Source organism: Uloborus diversus, chromosome 3 (assembly GCF_026930045.1).
Source record: "Uloborus diversus isolate 005 chromosome 3, Udiv.v.3.1, whole genome shotgun sequence".
Taxonomy (NCBI): domain Eukaryota; kingdom Metazoa; phylum Arthropoda; class Arachnida; order Araneae; family Uloboridae; genus Uloborus; species Uloborus diversus.
Genome location: NC_072733.1, coordinates 30,429,641 through 30,450,948, shown reverse-complemented (window position 1 = coordinate 30,450,948; position 21,308 = coordinate 30,429,641). Strand labels below are relative to the sequence as shown.

General features: G+C 34.0%; 1 protein-coding gene and 1 non-coding gene across 2 annotated transcripts; one reads left to right on the top strand and one right to left on the bottom strand.

Moving 5' to 3' along the window:
- Window positions 1-834: 834 nt before the first annotated feature.
- On the bottom strand, window positions 835-20,848 carry LOC129218312 (uncharacterized). The gene is made up of 4 exons (XM_054852546.1): window positions 20,797-20,848; window positions 20,485-20,549; window positions 12,259-12,418; window positions 835-995 (listed from the first exon to the last, which is right to left on the bottom strand). Exons 1-4 carry the CDS (start codon window positions 20,846-20,848, stop codon window positions 835-837), a joined length of 438 nt encoding a protein of 145 aa, XP_054708521.1.
- Window positions 14,134-14,204, top strand: Trnag-gcc (transfer RNA glycine (anticodon GCC)). Its single transcript has one exon. It is a non-coding gene; the product is annotated as a tRNA-Gly (tRNA).
- Window positions 20,849-21,308: the final 460 nt, after the last annotated feature.

Below are 21,308 nucleotides of genomic sequence, written 5' to 3'. Positions count from 1 at the left end.
CAGACTGATTTTGAAGTAAAGGAGGCGGAGTTGAAGGCTCTAAAATTCCTGGAGTCTGACTCGGTCATTTTTCTTCCGAATCCGCGACCCTGATAATTTCCCTTCAAGGAAAATAGTCTCGCCAAATAAGTACCGAAGAATCTATGCATATAGTAACAAAATAAGATGTTTGCGTATGGCGTGTTTTCAGGGAAAATGGAGATGATATTTGATATAGAGGTTTAGATTATGTATATAAATAGATATAGACTGATAAATACAGAAAGATATTGATAAACACGGTGCTGGATTAATGATATTTCACCAAGCGTTTTCTCAAAATTAATATTTATATAGGTAAACATAGGTGGAAAAATATAGTTAGTTAAATGGATAGATAAATAAAGGGATATATATATATATATATATATATATATATATATATATAGTTAGATAAATGTAGACATAGAGATATACATACATATAAAGATAGATGTACACAAATTAATAGTTATATAGATACAGATTGATAAATATAGGCAGTTAGAGGCAAATAGCTAAATATAGACATATTAGACACATTTAAATGGATGGATAAATGAACAGAGAAATAGATATTGATTCAAATAATTATTTTATATCATAGCCAAATTTATGTAAGCAGCCGTCTTGGGCGGCGTTCTTTAAGTAAATAGGTGAGTGAGTGTCATAAATAGCGAATTGCAAAAAAGACTAAAGCGAAGTTAAAGGAAAGAGGAGGGGAGAGAAACGGACAGGTCCATGGAAAAAGGCAGCTTTTTTGTGGAAAGAATGTTTTAAGTAAAACGGAACCAATAATGGGAACATGAGTAAAAATTAGGTGCTCAGTTTTAGATAGCAAGCACTTACTACCGTGTTAGTTTTCTTCATTTTGTTTTGTTTCTTTAGCGTTTTGTCAGTTTCGCTGAAACTTTTGTGCACTTTTGTCATCTCATCTTTCCCATTTCCATTTCCTTTTTTCTTTGAGTTTCGATTTCCTGAAAAATATAAAAAAATTGCACAACTGGTCAGTTTCACGTTCTTGTTTTTTAAAATTTAAAATGACAGAATGTGATAGCATTGCGACATTATCATTCTTTTCATGCAGGATATTGTTGCAATCGTACATACATATTTATTTATTTGTGTGTAATGTATATCTATCAATGTATATGCACAAATGTCACCAGACACTTTTAGCAATAGACATTTTTTCGTATTTCTTGAAAAATACCTGAAGTAATTATGTTGTAACTTTGGTCATCTTAAGGGCATCTTTGGTCTCACACTTTTATATGAAAATTCACACCCAATCATTCATTCAGGGAACGAATAACAAGTTAAAGAAAAATTGAAGATATTTCAAATTCTCTCGTAAAAACACTAGAAATAAACTCATAAGTTTCACGAAATAGTTTACTTGTCATGCACAAAATTATATTATCCATTTTCTTTAAAACAGCACTTATATTCAGGAAGATTAAGCAATAAGCATTTCTTTCAAAAGCCCTATTTATTTGCAAAAAAGCAATCGAAAACTTTGTACTATGGAATGAGTAAAAACGACAACAACGTGCATAAAGTACAAATAAAGTAATAAAACAGAGTTAAAAACTCAGCATTATTAACTCCATTTTATTACTTTATTTGTACTTTATGCACGTTGTTGTTGTTTTTACTCGCCCTATTTATTTACTTTGTTTTCGGCATAAGGGCTGTCCATAAATCATATTACACTTTTTTTTCAACATTTTTTACCCCCTCGTCCCCTTTGTTACAAAGTATCACACTTCACGCCCTTTGCATCATATCACGCTATTTTTTTTATAAACAAGGAGAGGACACAATGCATAATAAAAATGCATTATGTCCTCCTCCTTGTCACATGCTCACAATTTCACAACCCCCCCCCCTCAACGCGAGACATAATTTGTGGACAGCCCCATATAATAACAAGTTAAGTTTTGCACTAAATGTCTTCAAACTGATACAGAAGTGCTACAACAAACAAGAGAAATATTGCACCGAAATTGAAAACAATATAGCAAATTTTAACTTTTATAATTTCGTACGTTTTTTAAAAAAATGATTATCGTGAAAATTCAAAAAGATATTAACGATTTAATGAGTTCATTTTAATGATTCTCGAAAATGAAGAACGATTAAAAAATTAATAAACAAAGTAATAATAATAAATTTTTTAAAAAATAATAATAAAATCAAAGCACTTCACACTTCACACCCTAATACTAACTACTGGAGCTATAGCCAGCGGTATGCTATCTTTTTTTGCAATCTTTGAATTTTCTTTTTACTCAATACAGGAACGCAACTAACAGCAAAAAACGTCCGACTGGCGTCAGCCGTCTTGAAGCGATTGTAGCACCAGTCCATATCAGGATCCATTAGAATGCAAATTTTTCTAGTATGCCAATTTTCGTTTCATTCCTTGTATTCCTGAGAAAAACTAGCTATGCTCAACGTGAAGAATAATAGTCCATTACGCCCTCTCCCCAGAGAGAGAATAGCCCATAACCTTATAAGCTCCAGTACCCGTCGGGCAGTGGCGCAGCCAGAAAATTTTTCTGGGAGGGGTTTTCAAAATCGAAAATTGTTGCTTTCTTTCCCATTCATTTATAATGTGTAATTAATCAATATCATAGAATTTTCAAAGTACTTGCTTAAAAACAATTAATAATTTGTATTGATATCACTATGAAACGAAGAAACAACTAAAAAGCACAGAATATTTCATTAGTTTTACTTTAATCTTACATTCATTGTTTGTGTTATTTCGCGAGACCACTTAAACCCTCCTCCTCAAATACATGTCTTTATAAATGTTAAATGCTAACTAATAATCGTTGCGATCTTTCGATGAGGATTGGTAAAGAGCCTTAGAAAATCTGGTGAGGTAGGCTCTCTCTCTCTGTAGGCTTCCTCTCTCTAGATTTCCCTAAAAAGGATTTGTGCAGTGATGGAAGAGCTGAGGGATCATGATACCCTGTAGAGCTTTATTGACACCATTTTAGCTATCTTATACCAGTGGAGATGTGGGATGAAATATATCATGAAATATAAGTTTTATATTTAAGAGTTGAAAAGTAATTTCTGGCTGCTTCCTGATCATTAAAAGCAGTAGGATATTTTGTTGAAACCTAGTCCGCTTTGAAAAGCTGCAATACTCTGCTTTTTTCCCTTGGTTTTTAACAGAGGAAAGGAATGTGCTTGAGTTCTGGGAGGGGTTTTAACCCCAAAACCCCTCCCGTGGCTGCGCCACTGCCGTCGGGGCTCATGTGTATAACTATATTTTTGTTCCATTTCTTTAATTACTTTTCGAATTGTATAGGAAAAACTAGTGGGGACAAACAAACGAGTGCCGGATCTTCGAATTTTTTTTTCGATCTGGGGCAAATCCTGAAACTGACGTCCTCTTTCTTCAAATTTTTACCTCGAGTTTCATCGAAGGAAAAAAAAAAGAACAGAAATTGGATAAATTAACCACTCCTCCCCCCCCCCCTTCCAGGAGCTGCTGCCCGGTTCAAGGGCCCCGGTTTGCTCCTCTCTAGTAGATCCGGCACCTAAGACAAACAAACAAACCAACGGTTAAACCAAACCTTAACCGCCAACTAAATAAATAGCAACCGTGGGGGAAGGCTATCCCCCGAAATATTTGGCTTTTATACTCTGAAAATAAAGCAAATGTATTTCAAATTGATTTCAAACTCCCCTTTTCTTTAGGTGAGTCCCCCAAACCGCCTAGGGAGAGTTTTCTTTTGGTGAGGTTCCTCCCCCCCCCCCCCAAACCCAAAACCCCAAGGTGAGTTCCCCCAAACACTTTTTTTTTCCTCCTAGCACTTGGGTAGTGAGTGACGACTTGACACACAGAAAGTTCCGCGTGCTTCCTGACAGCTGTGGAGACATCACCATTGTTTTAAAACGACATTGAAAAGTTGTTAAACCTGAGTTTAATGAGCTTACATTTTCCTCTCCAGCAGCAGAAGTCTACAACCGAGATGTGAGCGGTTGCAACAATGTTGATTGACCGTGCGGAGTGTTCTTAGGTATTTTTAACGCTTCTACGTGAGTATTTCAAGCATTGAAAATTAGAAATACGCCTCAAAAATTTAGTCAAGCGTATTTTCACTTTTTGAAATTTAAATACAAATCAAGATTGAGGAAAGTGGAAGAATAAAAGCGACTGGAATTTTTTAAATAATACATTTTATTGTTTCGTAATTTTTTAAATAGTATAGTTCAATAAAGTTTTAAGACACGTGAAATAAAATAAATTAAATGCATTTTACAATTGTCATTTCTGTCGCCATAAAAATGTAAATTTATGTAAGAGAAACGTATGTATAATAGCAGTGGCGTCGTACGGGGCGGGGGACGATTCGCATTGTATGTCATCAGTCTGGGGGGGGGGGGGGGGGGCTGACACCCAAAGTGGATTTGCAAGTTTTTGAAAAATATGAAGCTAAAATGCGTTTTTGAGACTACAAACTTGAAAATTTTCCGGGGAGAAAATCCGAGGATGCTCCTCTTTCACACCCACATCATGGAGTGAATACTATACTCAGAATTAGGTTCATATTGTCAATACTTAGACCTAGTAATGACTTTCTCTTATATCAAAAAAAAAAATTCTAAACTCCATTATATTTCCCTGTTTTGAAGTAATTAAGGGGCCATTAATTTCATACACTCCCTTACTTTTTTAATCTCTCGACAGCCTGTTTGCGTTTAAGGCAAGCTTTATGAGAAGCGTTCATATATTTTTATTCGTCTTTTGTACAGTAGCCTACGTAAAATTTCCTCACAACACGAATGAATTTTATGTATTCATAATTGCATAGAATATTACCCTCTCCCCCCCCCCTTTTTTGCGTTTGTAGGAGGGGAAGGAGAGGGGCGACATCATAGATTGCCGCCCCGGGTGTCACCCATACTAGGTATGCCACTGATAATAGTCAAACTTCTTAATATACAAAAAATGGCACATCGTTCGAATACGCAGTTCCTATTAAAATTTTTATATGAAAAAGCACCTCGTATTTAAATTCAATAAAACAACTTTGTTGAATTTGTTTTGTTTACTTTTTATTTTGTGATGCTAATCTCTCTAGGAGGGTTTAGCACTGTCGACCCTTAACCGATAAGTATCCCCGCCCCCTAATCGCTGTTATTAGTTGTTCGCATCTGGAAAATTTTGGTTCCAAATTTAAAAACATATAACAATCACTTTACACACGTCATAGAAGAAATTACTGTTAAATGTATTGAATAAAATAAGATAGTTGCACTCAGAGAGATAAATAGTTTAAATGCCTTTACAAGCGTATCTCGTGAATTGAAAATAGGACATGCTACTAAAAAAATTAGTCAAGCGTATTCTTGCACTTTCTATTTTAAATTTTAAAAAAAAAGTAGCATTGCAAAAACAAACAAAAAAAAAAAGGAAAGAAAGAAATTAAGAGTTTTTAAAATATTAGAATTGAATGTTCTCTATTTCTCTCTCCCTCTCTCTCTCTTTTAAGCAACATGTCAAACATTCTAAAAGTGAAAAAATAAATAAATAAATAAATAAATAAAAAGTAGGCGCATACACACACACACACACATCTCTTCTTTCCCTACCACCTTCCATTTCATCCTTAGGAATTTAGGGGTTCTTTTTTTTTTTTTTTCTCGATGTTTTCGCATATTTCACTCTTCGAAAATGAAGCTCATTCCTCTAAATAATTTCAAGTAATAGTTTTACATCTTGAAGAAATTTATAGCTATATCTTCGCATCAAGTTATGATATATATATATATATATATATATATATATATATATATATATATATATATATATATATATATATATATATATATATATATATATATATATATATATATATATATATAAAAATCTCGTGTCACGATGTTTGTTCGGGGTAAACTCCGAAACTACTCAACCGATTTTTCTGAAATTTCATATCTATGTGTCATGTGGTCCAACTTAAAAGATAGGATAGTTTTTATAATTTTTATTGCAAATTTCATATTAATTATGGAATAATAGTGTTAATTAATTGTTTAGTTCCAAAAATTCTTAATAGATGGCGGTGTAAGTTAAATTAATCGATATAACTCTAACATCGTATGACTTACTGCTAAAAACACCATGATAAAAAACTCAGAAACGTTGCTTAGAATTTCCATGTAGTGTTTCGGGACATTACAGGTTATTATTCACTTCCTGAGAAAATCAACTATATTTTTCAAAACGTTTCCTTAAATTGCTACAAATTGCAGATTTCACACCGTTGTGAAAAATATTTTTCTCCACCAGTATCAAGATTAACTTAACGTATTTAATAGGTGTATCGGTTTCGGAGCGATTACGGTTCGTCCAGATTGACTCAACACCCAATGAGTGCGAAAAGATATCTGGATCACGAAGCTTTGCAAGAGTTGCAGAGGAACTACATTCGACTTACTTGCTAGAGAATCATTCTCCGCGTTGGCAAAGCGTGCATTAATGCTTTGAGAACTTTCTTAGAAAAAGCAGGAAGGTTCTAGGCTATTATATAGTTATATTATAGCCTGCGTTAGGCTTCGCTGAAGGTGCCAGAATCATAACTGCCTTTTAACCAAGAAGACTACTGAATTCTTCAAAAATATTCCAGTTAATTTTCAGGAAGGTTAATGAATTTAAGCGGAAAATAAATATTTTCTTTATTTTGTTCCCCAAGAGATTTTTAATATCATTAATTCTTGCAAAGATACGTTCGCAAAAAAAAATTGCAGTGACAATTGCATCGTCAGGCATTGCTGCTACTTTTTTCAGATGGTAGACGAACAGCACATTCAGCTTTAAAGTTGCCTACTAGATATTCATAACAAACAAAACGCAATGTGTAACATTAAAGAAAAAATAAAAACCGCAGAATGGCTGTAGTGTTGCAACAGAGTGAAATTATAATTTTCGATAAGTGTACTAAGGCTCATGAGTAAAAGCATTCATTCGAAGCACATCATAGGATTGTGCAAGATTTGAACGGCAACGATAAATTTTTAGGCGAAATTGTCTGAATACTCCTGGGGATTTCCGGCAGACATTACCAGTTATTCCGATGAAATCAACGCATGATTAAAACAATCGTTTTTATAGCGTAATGTCGAGATAATGCGATTGGCCATGAACATGCGAATATAAACGCAAAATAATCTAAACGCACAAGTATTTTCTAAGCAACTGCTGGGTATTGGAAACGGTGAAATTGAACTCCATCAAAATATACAGTACAACAAAGAGCCAGACAATTTCTACACTGCCGTTGAGACGAAAAGTGAACTAATTGAGAGTCTATTCCCAGATAAATTTAATTTTTATAAAATCATAATTGCCTCTGTAATCGCGCTGGTTTTGTAGCAGTTTTAATTTCGGTAAACATTCCCGAACAGACAGGAATATTTGTGGATCGTCAATTGTCGACTGTCAAATACATATCCCGTTGCATGTCGCAAATTGTATTTATTGGTCGCACAAAGTCATTGGGAGTTGACACTTTCTAATGCAGGTTTGACATAAGGAGAAACAGTATTCGTCAACTGTTTAAAACAATTTTGACGACATACTATCCAACAAAATCATCATTTTGTAAGGAGAAACTATATAAATTTCACGTTTGAAGACGTATTTCATAAAGTTTAACGAACACACAAATGTCCAAATCCAGATTTTACACCAGAGATGAATATGAATACTAATTGACAAAAAGTAAACTAATGATGAATACTAATTGACAAAAAGTAAACTAATCGAAGTCAATGTTATCTACTTCATTGAAAAAAATTAACTTTTATATGTTTTTAATTTAGTTAGTGTTTTTTGTAAAGAAGGTATTGATTACAAACTATAGAGAAAGCTGAGGTGAATAAAATGTAGTGTAGAGTCTTAAAGTGTATTGTGGTTTATGCTTAGTTTATATATTCGGTTATTTTACAATCAGTTTCGATATTTACTATCACTTTCAAGTTATTTTTGCTTTTTTTTTCCGAAGTCATACTTACAAAATTTACTAAGCGTAAGTACAGTGCTTTTTCCATAGAAAATTTAGTTAGTACTTACTGAATTTAATAAGTATTTTCTTCAGCCTGCACTGTAAAAAAAAAAAAAAAAAATCCGAAACGTTACTGAGTAAAAATTTTCGATACTTGCTTGCAGTTCTGGCTAAGCTTTGGCTATGTTTGCATTACTGCTTATAGAAGTTCCTTAATAAATCAGAAAGGTGCTAAGCTTTTTTTTTAAATCCCTTCCTAAGTTTACACTAAAGTTCCAGAAACACGACTAGCTTCAAACAGAAAGATCTTTGAATTTTTCATGAGGCTTCCGAGATAATTTCAGGAAGGTTATTAACTTTTATCGGAAAACTTTCCGGGTTTTGGCATGACATGTTACTGGCAGAAATTGGCCACATAAGCTGTCCATAATTTTCCAGGAACATTTATGAATCGTTTTTACATTGAATTACGCCCATTATCAATCTCATAAGTTTCAAAGTAGGTTATACCATTTTAAGCTCTATTAAAAATATTTATTTGATTCTATCAAAATAATGAGTAAACGTTTATTTTAATCCAACTTCTTTGCCACAGCAACGCGTGGCTGGGTCAGCTAGTATATATATATATATATATTTAAGCACAAGTTCAGCGATTTCAAGTCCAACTACTACATACACATTATGCACTGGGGTGATTGATTGGAAACAGTATAGTTTGTCTTTTTTTTTTTCTTTTTTCTTTTTGGAAGGCATTAAACATTACTTTTTTATTCGAATTTTTATGTGTAGTTTATAGTTTATTGAGCATTTTGTTTGGTTTTCTGAAAGATTTTTCTCAATCCACGAGCTTAGAGTACGTCTTTTGACTTTTCCTTCGCATTTTATCTCATTTTACTGTAATAGTAAATAATAATAATAACAATTATAGAAATAAAGGAAATTAGTACATTAAATATAATTTATTAAATAATAAAAGAAAGCTAAATGACCCGTAGAAAGTCTCTGAAAACAAAATTTAAATCAGAAAAAAAAAACTAACAATATTGAAAAACACAATTTTTAGCTATCACGTGAAAATTTATTTAAAATACTTTGAATTTAATTTTTGTTTACCAATTTATTACACTAAGAAGATAAATTTGAAGTTAAATACAGGTGTCCGGGGTCAGTATAAAAGATGAGAGTAAATAGAAAACGCCAGTAGAAGGTAATTGAAGACATGAAGCCATAGTCACAAAATCTCTAGAACAGAGGTGCTCATGTTTTCTATGGGACTGCATACATATGACAATTATTTCGTACGGTTGGAAATATAAAAATTAAACGAAATTTAATAAAAAGCCATTTTTGCTAACATAGAACCGTATGCGTGAACTTGACAGGCACCACTTGATATATTTTTCAGGATATTTGACTTCAAAATAAACTAAAATATTGCGTTCTGCTAAAAAGGTTGTAGTATCAATTTTCCACCTTTTTGTAAAAAAAAAAAAATTGGCCATCCGCACACAGGTAATAATTTTGAAGTCACAGATCTCTCGTCCAACATTGTATTTTTCCATGAAACATAACAAGCTAGCTGCGTAGCCCGGAGTTGCATGGTCAACCTCGAAAATAAAAGTTGTGTCAAGTGCCCAGGCCCGGATCTATAAATTTTGCCCTCCCCCTCCCCTCTGCAACAAAATCTGTAAGGCACCAGAGACCAGCAGTGTATATTTGCAGCTTTCTTTTTTCATTTCATGGGCCGTTGGCGGGGGCTGCGGGTACACAGATCCGTGCCTGCAAGTGACGCATGTTTAACAATAAGGCGTAAATAAAAGAACAAAAATAGAGTACGAATACATTACTACGGAATTCTTAAGAAATAAGAGACCAATGGTTCTATAACTTTTGTCACATAAAAGATATCTTCAGCTGTCCTTTTCCAATAAAAATAAAATTACCCATGCACTTAGGGGACCAGCAACAAATTAAGAAAACAAAAACAAAAAAAACAAAAAAAAAAATAACGGAAAAAAAAAAGGTTTTTGATTATTCTTCATCGTAAAAAGCTGGGAATAAGCAATAAATTTCAGAAATAAATGTACTTAATATGTGGGATTTATTTTTATATTTTTGTGAAAGTATCACTTATATAATACAATTACACAAGCAGAATAATGCACAAACACTAAATAAAATCATAGTGCATCTATTCCGTTATTTCTGGCGCTTCACGTGCATTGATTTCGTAATCTTAATTTTCGCAATTCGCAGCATCATTGTCTCACAAAAAGAAAACGTAGAGAAAAAAAGGGGGGGGGGGAGAAGCATAGAAAATCTTGGTGCAATCGTATAAACGCCGGATGAGGGAGGAGCATTTCCTGAGTACTGTGGCAATTAGGGAGATATTTTATTTTTTCATTTCTTCAACAGGTTTTTATCAAGTCATTGCTTTCGCTTTAGCACATGCAGTCATTCTTCTTTGTCTGTGTGTGTATACGAATGCTTTTTTGTGTGCGGTTTACCCAGGGCCGCACAGAGCCAAGGCGGGCCCCTTGTCAGTTATGTCGCCGAAACCCTCCCGACCCCCCCCCCCCCCAAAAAAGGAAAAAAAGAAAAGAAAAGGGGGGAAAAGAAGAAAAGAATGAGGGGGTGGAATAATGGGGAAAAAAGAAGAAAAAAAGTGGGGTGGGGGGAATCAAAATTGTTTACTAAAAAGCAATTAACTCTAGTTTAAGTGCCGCAACAGTAAATATTAAAAGATTAAAGTTTATTTAATCTTTAAGTTTTCTCTTATTCTGAGTCCCCCCCCCCCTTTTTTTCTTTCTTTCATTCTTTTTTTTTTTTTTTTTTTGCGTCAGTGGCGCCGGGCCAGTTCTAAGCCCCGGGCCCCTAGTTTCCGACTAGGCTGACATGGCCTCTCGTCGGGCCTGGGTTTGCCAGATATAATAATGGCTTTCCTTTTCCTTCTTTTACCTTTAACCCAAAACAAAATGTTACGCTCTTTTTTCAAATTTTGTTTTGTAGACCTGTTTTGTAGACATATTAAAAAAAGAAGTTCTTTGATAAAGCTACAGTTCGCCACCTAAAAGTGGGAGTTCCGTCAGAATTGCAAGCAAATACCGAATAACTCGTTACAGCACGCAGAGACCCGCAGTTTCGCCCTTGCTCTGGCTTGTCCCTGTTGAATAGCTATACAGGGCTGAGGACAAAAGTTTAATAACTTGTTGCTATATACCTTAGCTTTTATATTCACTTTCAGAGGATGAGTCTTACCTTGTTCACGGACCTCTCATTGGTGTGCTGAAATATTTTTAGCTACCAGTGTAAAGAGTTGTTCGGTATTCGCTTGCAATTTTTTTGATGTTTAAAATACAACTCATGAATTACGATCATATGGTGTATTTATAAATTAACACTGCAGTATGATACTATCAGGGTAATATAACCTTATTATGGTAATATATGAGTATACCAACCTACAACAGCATTAATTTGGATGATTAATTTCATACAAGTGTTTCATGGCTACACCTTTAGGAACCGGCGGAAACTAAACACTGTATTTGAAACGAAAAAGTTTTTTCTTTTTTTTTGTAACTCAAAAGAGTGTGTATGCCACATTACGCTTACTAATTTGTACAACGAAAACGTTGATTTTCTGGTAAATTGCTTGCACACAAACAAAAGCAAATGCTTTGTGCTATATTACTAATTTCTTCAGTTTTTTTTTTTTTCAAACAAACTGTGCAAGTCCAAATGCATGCCATGTGTTGATGTAAGATGCAAGTTTGATGATTTCATAGCTTTCTATAAGATTTACGTCCATCAATTTGTATAAGACCTTATATAAGACCGGAACGTTTGCAAATTGACCAGAAAATGATTGTACAAAAGGTGATCATCTTTTGTGCTCTTTATCCGCATGACATAGATTTTCCAGTTGTTCCATATGACCACGGGAGGTCACTGTGACCGCCCAAAAATTTCCCTATTCGGCAATTTTGTCTGACGATTCAGCAAAATTATCATTATCCGGCAAAATTTGGAGTTCTATTCGGCAAAATTATCGTCATTTGGCGAAATTCGAAGTTCCATTTGGTAAAACTATCTTCATTTGGCAAAATTTGGAGTTCCATTCGGCAAATTGAGAATTTCCTCCCTCTCATTCCCAAAAATTGAAGTTCGGGGCGCCCCTGCACTTGTTGACATGTGACTTTACCTTTTCTACGGGATTTCTGCGCTGCTTGAGGTGCCGGCGAGGGAACTTCAAATGCCTTAGTTACTTCAGGAGCAGGTAAAACATCTTGACGGGGAACAATCAATCTTTTATTCCTTTTTTGAATTTCTCCCCGAGCATTGGTCTCAGATGAAATCCACCACTTGAATAAAAGATAAACTAATATTAATGTATTGAAAAACAACATTTTCATTTAAGTTTAATTCAAATTTTTCTCGCTGATAAAAATTTGAGATTTTGATTTCGAAAAATTAAAGCATACATATACATCCTCAGAAACTTTTGGCAAACCGAAACGCCGAGTAGAGTACAACTCTTAGTTTAATGATTTTTCAAAAAATTAATTAGTGTCTACTGTTTAAATCTGAGGTCGCGAGTGCGACTCTAGATTTTAAATTCCCCCAGATTTATTAGTTCTCCCGTGATTCAAAGTCAGGATACCTTTGAGCTAGGTTAATAATTCATTTTAAATGGATGTAATAATTTGTATTTCTAAATTTTGGATAATTACACAATATTTTAGGATATTATCTTTCGTTTTATGCTAATAGATGCAACACCTCTTCTAAAATCGGAATGGGATAGTTAAAAGTTCAGAAATTGTGACTCAAAAGTTACATTGAATGATTGCAAGGAAAATGTATCATGAAACTAGCATTTTTTATTTATTTTTTCTTTTTATAGTTATGATTTAAAATAAAATGTCTATTCATATTGATTTTATGTATATAGATAATAGTTGTGCATCAAAATTCAATCAAATTCCTTTTGTATTTTTTTAAAACTCTTATTTATCTAGTTGTCTAAGAGATATATATTTATAATTGGGAAATGAAGAAATGAAATTGTAGGTATTAAAATATGCAGAAAAATAAAATCGCTTATTAAAGAATGAATTTCTTTAAGCCTAGATAAGAAGTGACCGCAAGACATAGACTATTGCCAAAATATGTAATTTGTGGTTGCCCAAGCATGGATTGATTTAATTTATTTTTTAAAATAATTTTAAATGATTTGACTATGTCTCTCATAAGTAAGGCAGTTCGGTTAAGTACCAGGGCCTGATTACCGCACAGGCCTACTAGGCCTGGGCCTGGAGCCCCCTCTTCCTAAGGGGCCCCAAATTACTTAAAGAATTATGCATAGCATTACAACTATACAAAAAATACCCAGATTTTTAAAATAATAGCCTTTAGTGGGCCTCAAAAGTATTGTGGGTCTTGGGCCTCACTTTTAGTTAGTCGGGCTCTGTTAAGTATAGTAATAGCTATTTTGTAAATTTTGATGAATAGATAACAGTTAACATCGCATAAAATTATATTACATAGGTATTAGACTTTTCTTAACTTTTTTCATCAACAACTGGCTCAACATTTCTGATTCATCTGGCTCTGATCAAATTAAAAAACGAAAATTTTCAAAAGTTATTGCTTTAATTTTTTCTATTCTATTTTACTTAGACTGAACGGCATTGGCTTCTCTGAGATACTCGTAAAGTAATGTGTATGCAGGATTTTATTTGAAGAAAATGTTTTGGTAATTTTAATTAGGAAAAAGCACGATTAACTTTTTAAAATATGCATTAATCAGAAATCATACATGTTATTAAAAAAATTTCCACGGGATATTTTTTTTTTTTTTTTTGCCATTTTTCATTTGTAAAACGAGGGCTCCCGCTAAGATGAATCGTCCAGCAGGGCCCTGCAAGATCTTTTCCTTTTTTGCATTCGGACGGGACGGGAGGATTCTTTTCCTCTTGCGATTTGTATTTCAATTTCGGCTAATGAGGTCACATCAGTGCGTTGTTATTTTACGGAGTGTGTGGTTAAGTTATATGAAGAAGCCATTCGTACCGTCGCATCGGTGCCTCAGTGGTAGAATGCTCGCCTGCCACGCGGGCGGCCCGGGTTCGATTCCCGGCCGATGCAATGTTGCCAGTATTTTAAATTTTTTTCCAAGAGTTTTGATTTGAGAAACAGTTTGTTTAGCGAGAGATTATTTTTGTTGCTCAGTGCAAATATTTTTCTCATATCTAGTAGTTAAAAGACGGGAAAAAATCGCTATCATACATGGTGATGGTGAATGGTGCACGATTTTCCCTCTACGGTATGGATCTCAATCGTCTGAAACTTGGAGAAAGAAGCTCACACCATTTGCCATGTTTGGTCACGATTGTCATCTTAGTGTGAGAAAACATTTTACATCTGTCACTCCCTAAAGGTTTATTAATATTTTTCTTTGAATCATTTGTACAAAAGATAACAAATGTAAACTTCTGGTGAAAACTACATCCTTTCAATACAAAACGCTTGAAAATCATTAAAAATCAATGGAAATGTATGTCACAGAATGCATAAAAATAAAAGTACAAAAAAGTGCAAGCCACCCAAAGAAGTACATAAATAATAAAAATTTTCATTTTTAATGCTAATGAAATCTATGATTATCTTCTACCGGCAGTACAAAAATATTAATAAATCGCGGAAAAATAACCAAATGGAGACAAATTTTTAAATCTTCCAATCACAAGCCTCAAAGCAAAAGCGAGAATTTTATTTGTTTACACTCGAGCAAAAATACCAACAGATTTTTATTCTCAATGTCTTTATTCACGCGAATTAAAACCGAGTTCGAAGCAGTTCCGTGACCAGAAACCGCAGACGATACTTTAAAAATGAAGATAAGTCTATAATGAAGATAAATCCTATGTTCACCTCGGCACCCCTGACAACATGTATACAAAATTTCATGCTGATCGGTTGAGTATTTAAGGCGTGAAAGAATTACAAACAAACAACACTTTTGCATTAGTAAGGATTTATTGGTTTCATTGCCTTTCCCCTCCCCACCTAGGTTTTTTTTTCCATACCTCTCATTTGTTCATTACAGTGGTTGGAAAAACTACATTTTTTTTGTAGCGAACTACAACTACAACTACTTTAGCACAAATGTAGTTAACTACAACTACAACTACTTTTTTAAAAATGTAGCAACTACAAACTACTTTTGAAATGCAGTCGCTACTTCGCTATTTAAATAAATAAATAAATAAATAAATACTATACATATACACAACATTTGAGGATTAAATGGAAAAATTCAAAAAAATTTTTAGATTGATATATTGGCTCATTTGAACATGGAATATTATTATAAATAATTTATTCTTTTTTTCCTTTACTGAAACGATTCGTTAATCCAAATATTTTTTTACGATTTGCACGAATATTCCCTGCAAGAAAGAATTTAAAAGTGGAAGGAATTCAACCTTCAAGTTTTTATCCTTTCCTGACAGTAAATATTTCATTCAAGAAGTGTAACTCGGCTACTTGAAATTGAGATAAATCCAGTCATAATTTGATTTAAATTTTTACAGATATATATATATATATATATATATATATATATATATATATATATATATATATATATATATATATATATATATATATATATATATATATATATATATATATATACATAAAATTGATTTAGATAATAAAAACAGCATCTTTTAAACAAAAGAGAAAAACTTTAATTTTCGTTATATGAATTAATTTTAAAGAAACTTATATTTCGTAGGAATTAATTAACTGCTTTTGAGCTTCAAGCTAGGGGTCCGGACCTGGACACCATCTCTTTTCTTACCTCCCTGACAAAATGAAATAAAAGCATTATTCAATTTTACCGAATAACCTCAAAAGCTCACAACATTTAATAATTCACTTTTAATATGTTATATCAACACTCAATCAGTAAAAAAAAAAAAAAAGAAATAGGAAAACTATCTCATACGGTACTACTAATTATCCGAAACATGAAACATAACTAAAAATGCTTACTTTACTTCAGTGGGTAATTTTAACAACAGTGGGCTACAGCGCAATTCTATTTACGTGAAATGGCTATATAGCGAGTTTTACTCGAGAAAAGAATTTTGCAGCTGACGCGAATTCCTCACCCGCCACACGAAAATTTTCGGAGCGGAAGCGCAGGCCTTATATCACCTTCTTTCTCGGGTACTAAATATAAGTTTCGTGAATGGAATTTCCCTTTAGCTTCACTGAAAGCCAAAATTCCCCGCACCGTACTAGGCGAAACATCGTATTGTTAACGTACAAATCGCCGCTCCGCATCTTTTTCTTTCCAAATAGGAAGTTGATGAAACATAATTTCACATAAGTGAGCTGTTTATCTAAAGTTTGAAAATGGAAGAAAAAACAAAAAGTTTCTGACGAATGAAGAAATACATAGAGTTTCGATGTGCTTTGTCGAATAAAATTACTGTATCTACTGCACAGCAGTATTATTGTTGTGCTGCATTTTATTATCGCTACATACTATGCGTAACGTACGTACTCTTTCATTTTATGCCATTCTCTCCTGTTGCTTTTGTGCATTCTAACCGTATTTTTATTCAATAACACAGCTTTTTTTTTTTAAGTACAGTAACATTTCAGTTCTCAATATTTAAATTCGGTAGTGTGAAGTTAAGAAATGGGCTAAAACAGTTTGAGAGGTGTTATCAAGAGTCTAAAATAATTGGTATGTTCATCTTTTCCAAAACGCGAAATATCAGTTTTGAAACGCATCCCTCGTGTAAGTTGAGATTCGATTGCATGTGAATTTGGCATTGATACCGAAAGCTTTTTGCTTAACGGGCAAAGTTTGCATGAAACGGAAAAAAATCGTTTCTTTCTTTCTAAAGTCATGCTCTATTCACGGCGAATATTGGGAAAATGTAAAAGTTTCTATGCCAAACAAACTAATGAAATCAAACAGATAGAACGTATGGCGTCAAAATAATATGTCAGAGGTCAACTCGTATTTTTCAGTCTTACGAATCTGATTGGTGCAAGTTTTACTCGTGTAAGACTTGCATCAGTCAGATTCGTTTGAAAACGCGTTTTTTTTTTTTTTTTTTTTGAAACTTTATTCAAAAGTAGTTTTTAGAAATCGCTACAAGCTACTTTTTTTTTGTAGCGAACTACTCGCGCTACACTACAAACTACTAAAAAATGTAGCTACTACAGTAGCGTTGCTACTTGTAGAGCGCTACTTCCAACCGCTGGTTCATTATAATGTATGGTATTAGTAAAAAAAATAATAATGTCAATTTAAATTTTTTTTTTTTTCATTTTTAAAAAATATTTTCTTTTATTTCTTTCATTTCTACATTTGGTTTTTTTCTTCAAATTTTTTAATTAGGGTTTTGCAAAAAGATTCTTAGGTGATGAGAAGGTTATTTTCGCGTTCTTAGCAGTAAAAAATACAGAAGAATCCATGGACGAGATAAAAGAAACACAACCCGGGTCAGCGTTATTATTCTTATCATAGAGAAATTTAGACGCAAGATAACACATAAAGTTCCATTCTCCGTACTCTTTTTACCTTACGAAATTTAGCAATCGGTCGGATAACTTCTTTCGGAAATAAAAAGCAAAAAAGCTGTTTTGCAATTCAAAGCTTCCGTTTTGGCGATGCGTCAATGAAAAAGTGCAAAAAGAATTGTATGAATATCATTTTTCGCTATTCAATCAAAGTAAAACTTCTTAGAAAGATGGGAACTTTGAAAATTCATGGATAGCATTTCTCATGAAGCGTTATTTTTGCCAAATTTGTTATACTGTAACACAAGCAATGCTGTTCTATGTGTGTGTAGTGTATATTATACTTTATACATGCACTGCACTCACATTCCATATTATGCGCTCCTATCTAAAAAGGGGGTTGGGGGCACAGACACTATAACAGTAAGATACTTTCTCTTTAAGCCACATCATAACCGAGGGAGGGGGGAATGGAATTTTTGACATCTTGAATTCAAATTATGTTTTTCGCAATCACGTTTGTGAATGTGTGTGTCGGTGTGCAGGCAGTGTTGCCAGATTGGGGGAAATTTCCCCATTTTGGAGAAATCTGGTGCTCTCTGGGGAAATTTTGGGGAAATGTGTTTTGAGGGGAATTCTTTGGGGAAAAATTTTTTTCTTGGGGAAAACCTGGGGAAAAAAAAACCTCGGGGGAAAAAAAGAATTTTTTCGTATTTAGATTCGCGTCAAGAAGTAGTAGTGTTTGTATCAAACAACGTTGGTTTAGCTTTGCTCAACTTTATGGAATTCGCATTTCGCATTATGTGGAATATTATGCAACGGAATTCGCATTAATGTTCTGCGTGAGTACCTAGTTGATACCTGAAACGGGTAAAAATAAGTGATGAAGAATGTTTTTGCATAAATATATACAAAAACCATAGTTTAAATGTATATACAGAAACAGAGTAGTAAATGCAAGTAGAAAAAAAAAAACCTTTGGCTATTTCTTATCTTTCGGTCAGGCGCTTATGACTAGTGGCACCCGCACGGCTTTGCCCGTAGTAGAAAAATTAAAAGGTCTTTTGGTTCCCCTGCATATTTACAAATAATGCATGATGAATTTCTCGCCAATTGGCTTGCCCACGTTACGGTTCCACGTTATGATAGCTTGGTAATTTACTCGTCCATCTTATGATAATTTTGCTCGGGAAAATGGAAAAGAAAAAGAACAAAATTGGATTCTCGAAAAATCGCTTTAAGGTGCACCCCCCCATGCTACAAACTAATCCTTTGCCAAATTTCATGAAAATCGGCCGAACGGTCTAGATGCTATGCGCGTAACAGAGATCCTGACTGACAGAGAGAGAGAGACTTTCAGCTTTATTATTAGTAAAGATAAAGATAAAGAAGACAAAAAAAAAAAAAAGCGAAAATGGGAAGAAAAAAAAATGGGGAATTTTATAGAAAAATTTGGCTTTTTGGGGAAAAATTTTATTTTCAAGAGACAAAAATATTAGAGGAAGTGGATTCCTTTTATGAAAATATTAGTGGAAAAATAATTTTTGAATTTGGGGAATTTTGATAGAAAACATGGCTTTTTGGGGAAAAGTGGCGAAGGGAATTGGCGAAATCTGGATTTGACCATCTGGCAACACTGTGTGCAGGCGTGTGTGTGTGTGTGTGTGTGCAGACGTGTGTGTGTGTGTGACAGAGGCTGATTTAAATGTAAGCCCGTAAAGCCCGGCTTAGGGACCCCTAGCTTTGGGGCCCCCAAAAATAACAAAAAAAAATTCCCATATAAAAACGTTTGCAATTGTTTTTAACTACAAAATTCCAATGTAAGTTTTAAAACTTAATTGTTATTGCTGATCCTTTTTAAATAAGTTTTACGAGTTCAGTGCAAAACTAACTTTCCCTCATAGAATGAGGCAATCATCAGGACCAGGAGTAACATCTAGCGTAGAAGTCGACCGCTCACATGTCATTTCATGTTTGTATGGATAGCAGCTCTGTACTATATAAGCAGTGCTTACGGCACACATAACCAGTTCGTATGGATTTATTTTATTTTTGCTAATTTAAAATGTTTCAAGATGTTTGAATCTTTTGTAATTGTTTATTTATATAAATTTCACTTATAAATACATTGATAAAGAAATTAAGTAACTTGAGAACTTCTTTTAAGATTGGATGACTATGCATGGCAGCCTACAGCCATGCCATGAGGGTGTCACAGGGGAGGGGATCAATGGAGTCAACCCCCCAAAGGACAGTGGTGCAGACTGCACCACTTGATTTGTGTTGAGGTGGATGGTTTTTCTGCCTGGAACAAGATTACGTCGTGTCGGTCGGAACCGAATACGAAATGCTCGAATGTAGTAATCAAATCAGAAATCCACCATTTCGAATATACTCCTACACAACACACAACGATGCTCACCATGCCACGTCATTCCAACTATACTGCAAATGGTACGTATACTCTACTGCTATTGATCGATATCACATCTGCTACGGTCACCTGCCTTGTCTAGTGGTCAGAGAAGTCTGACCGTGACAGAAAGGTCTGGGTTCGAATGCCGCTCGGGTATGGACGTACTTTCTCTCTCCTGTTCTTGTCCTTTCTTTGTGTAAATGTGCACGCGTTGTTGTGCTGTGAATGGCTGCCTACCCTTGAAACGGGTCCTTATGGCATGTGTGTACTGTAGAAGTCAGAGTTTCTACTAAATTACGGTACAGTAGGAAAAGTGAAGCAGCGCACCCCCCGCCCCCCCCCCCCCCCCAGCCTAGCTGGCCCAAAACAACTTCCGCTACGTTATCTCCACCTAAACTCATACAGTGCCCTCTCGAAAAGTAAGGGAGGTTGATATGCCGGACACTGAGGAGGATTACTTACCTTATGCCCCAGAAATTCGTCTGGTTGACTGGAGGAAGAAATCAATGCATTCTCCACACAAACACCTAAAACATGAATAAAACATTCTTTTTAATGCTATTTGTAAATGTTTGGGACTAGAAAAAAAAGTTAAAATACTCTATGGTCGGGATTTAAAATAGTGTAATAAATAGTCAGACTAGTTACTCTAACTGTTTGAATGTAAAAAACAAAATGAAAGTAAACCAAAAGATTTAGGAGGCATAATATTTAAAGTTAAATGAAATGAGGAAAAACCCCCAAGACTAAAAAGTACCACATCCAGTGGCGTACCCAACCAGAAGGGGGCGCAAAGGGTCATATGCACTCCACAAGATTTTGCCATACTATTAGAGACAGTGGTACCGAGTTTTGAAAATCAGGCAGTGTTCAGTTAAAATACAAAATGAAGGGAGGGTTTGGAAAACACTAAATTTTCAAAATGTGATCTTCATGAAAATGTGCTTCAGATATTTTTTAATCGGAAATACTTGATGAAAACCAGCAAATTTTTTATTTCATGTATTTTTTCTACAGTTAATGTGTGGCGCTATCAAGCATCTCAAACACATTTTGTAGAATGCTCAAGTATCGCAGCAATTTTTGGTGTTGACACCACAGATTGTAGTTGTTTTCAAACTTTAAAAAAAAAAATGTAATTAAACCTTTTCTCTGCTTTATTTTAACATAATTCTTTTTAGTAAATGTGCAGGAACAGCATACAAAAGAAAGATTAAAGATAGAGATCAGAGAATGACTTCATATCTGTACAATGTAAATAAAAATAAATCAGAAAGACTGAGCAA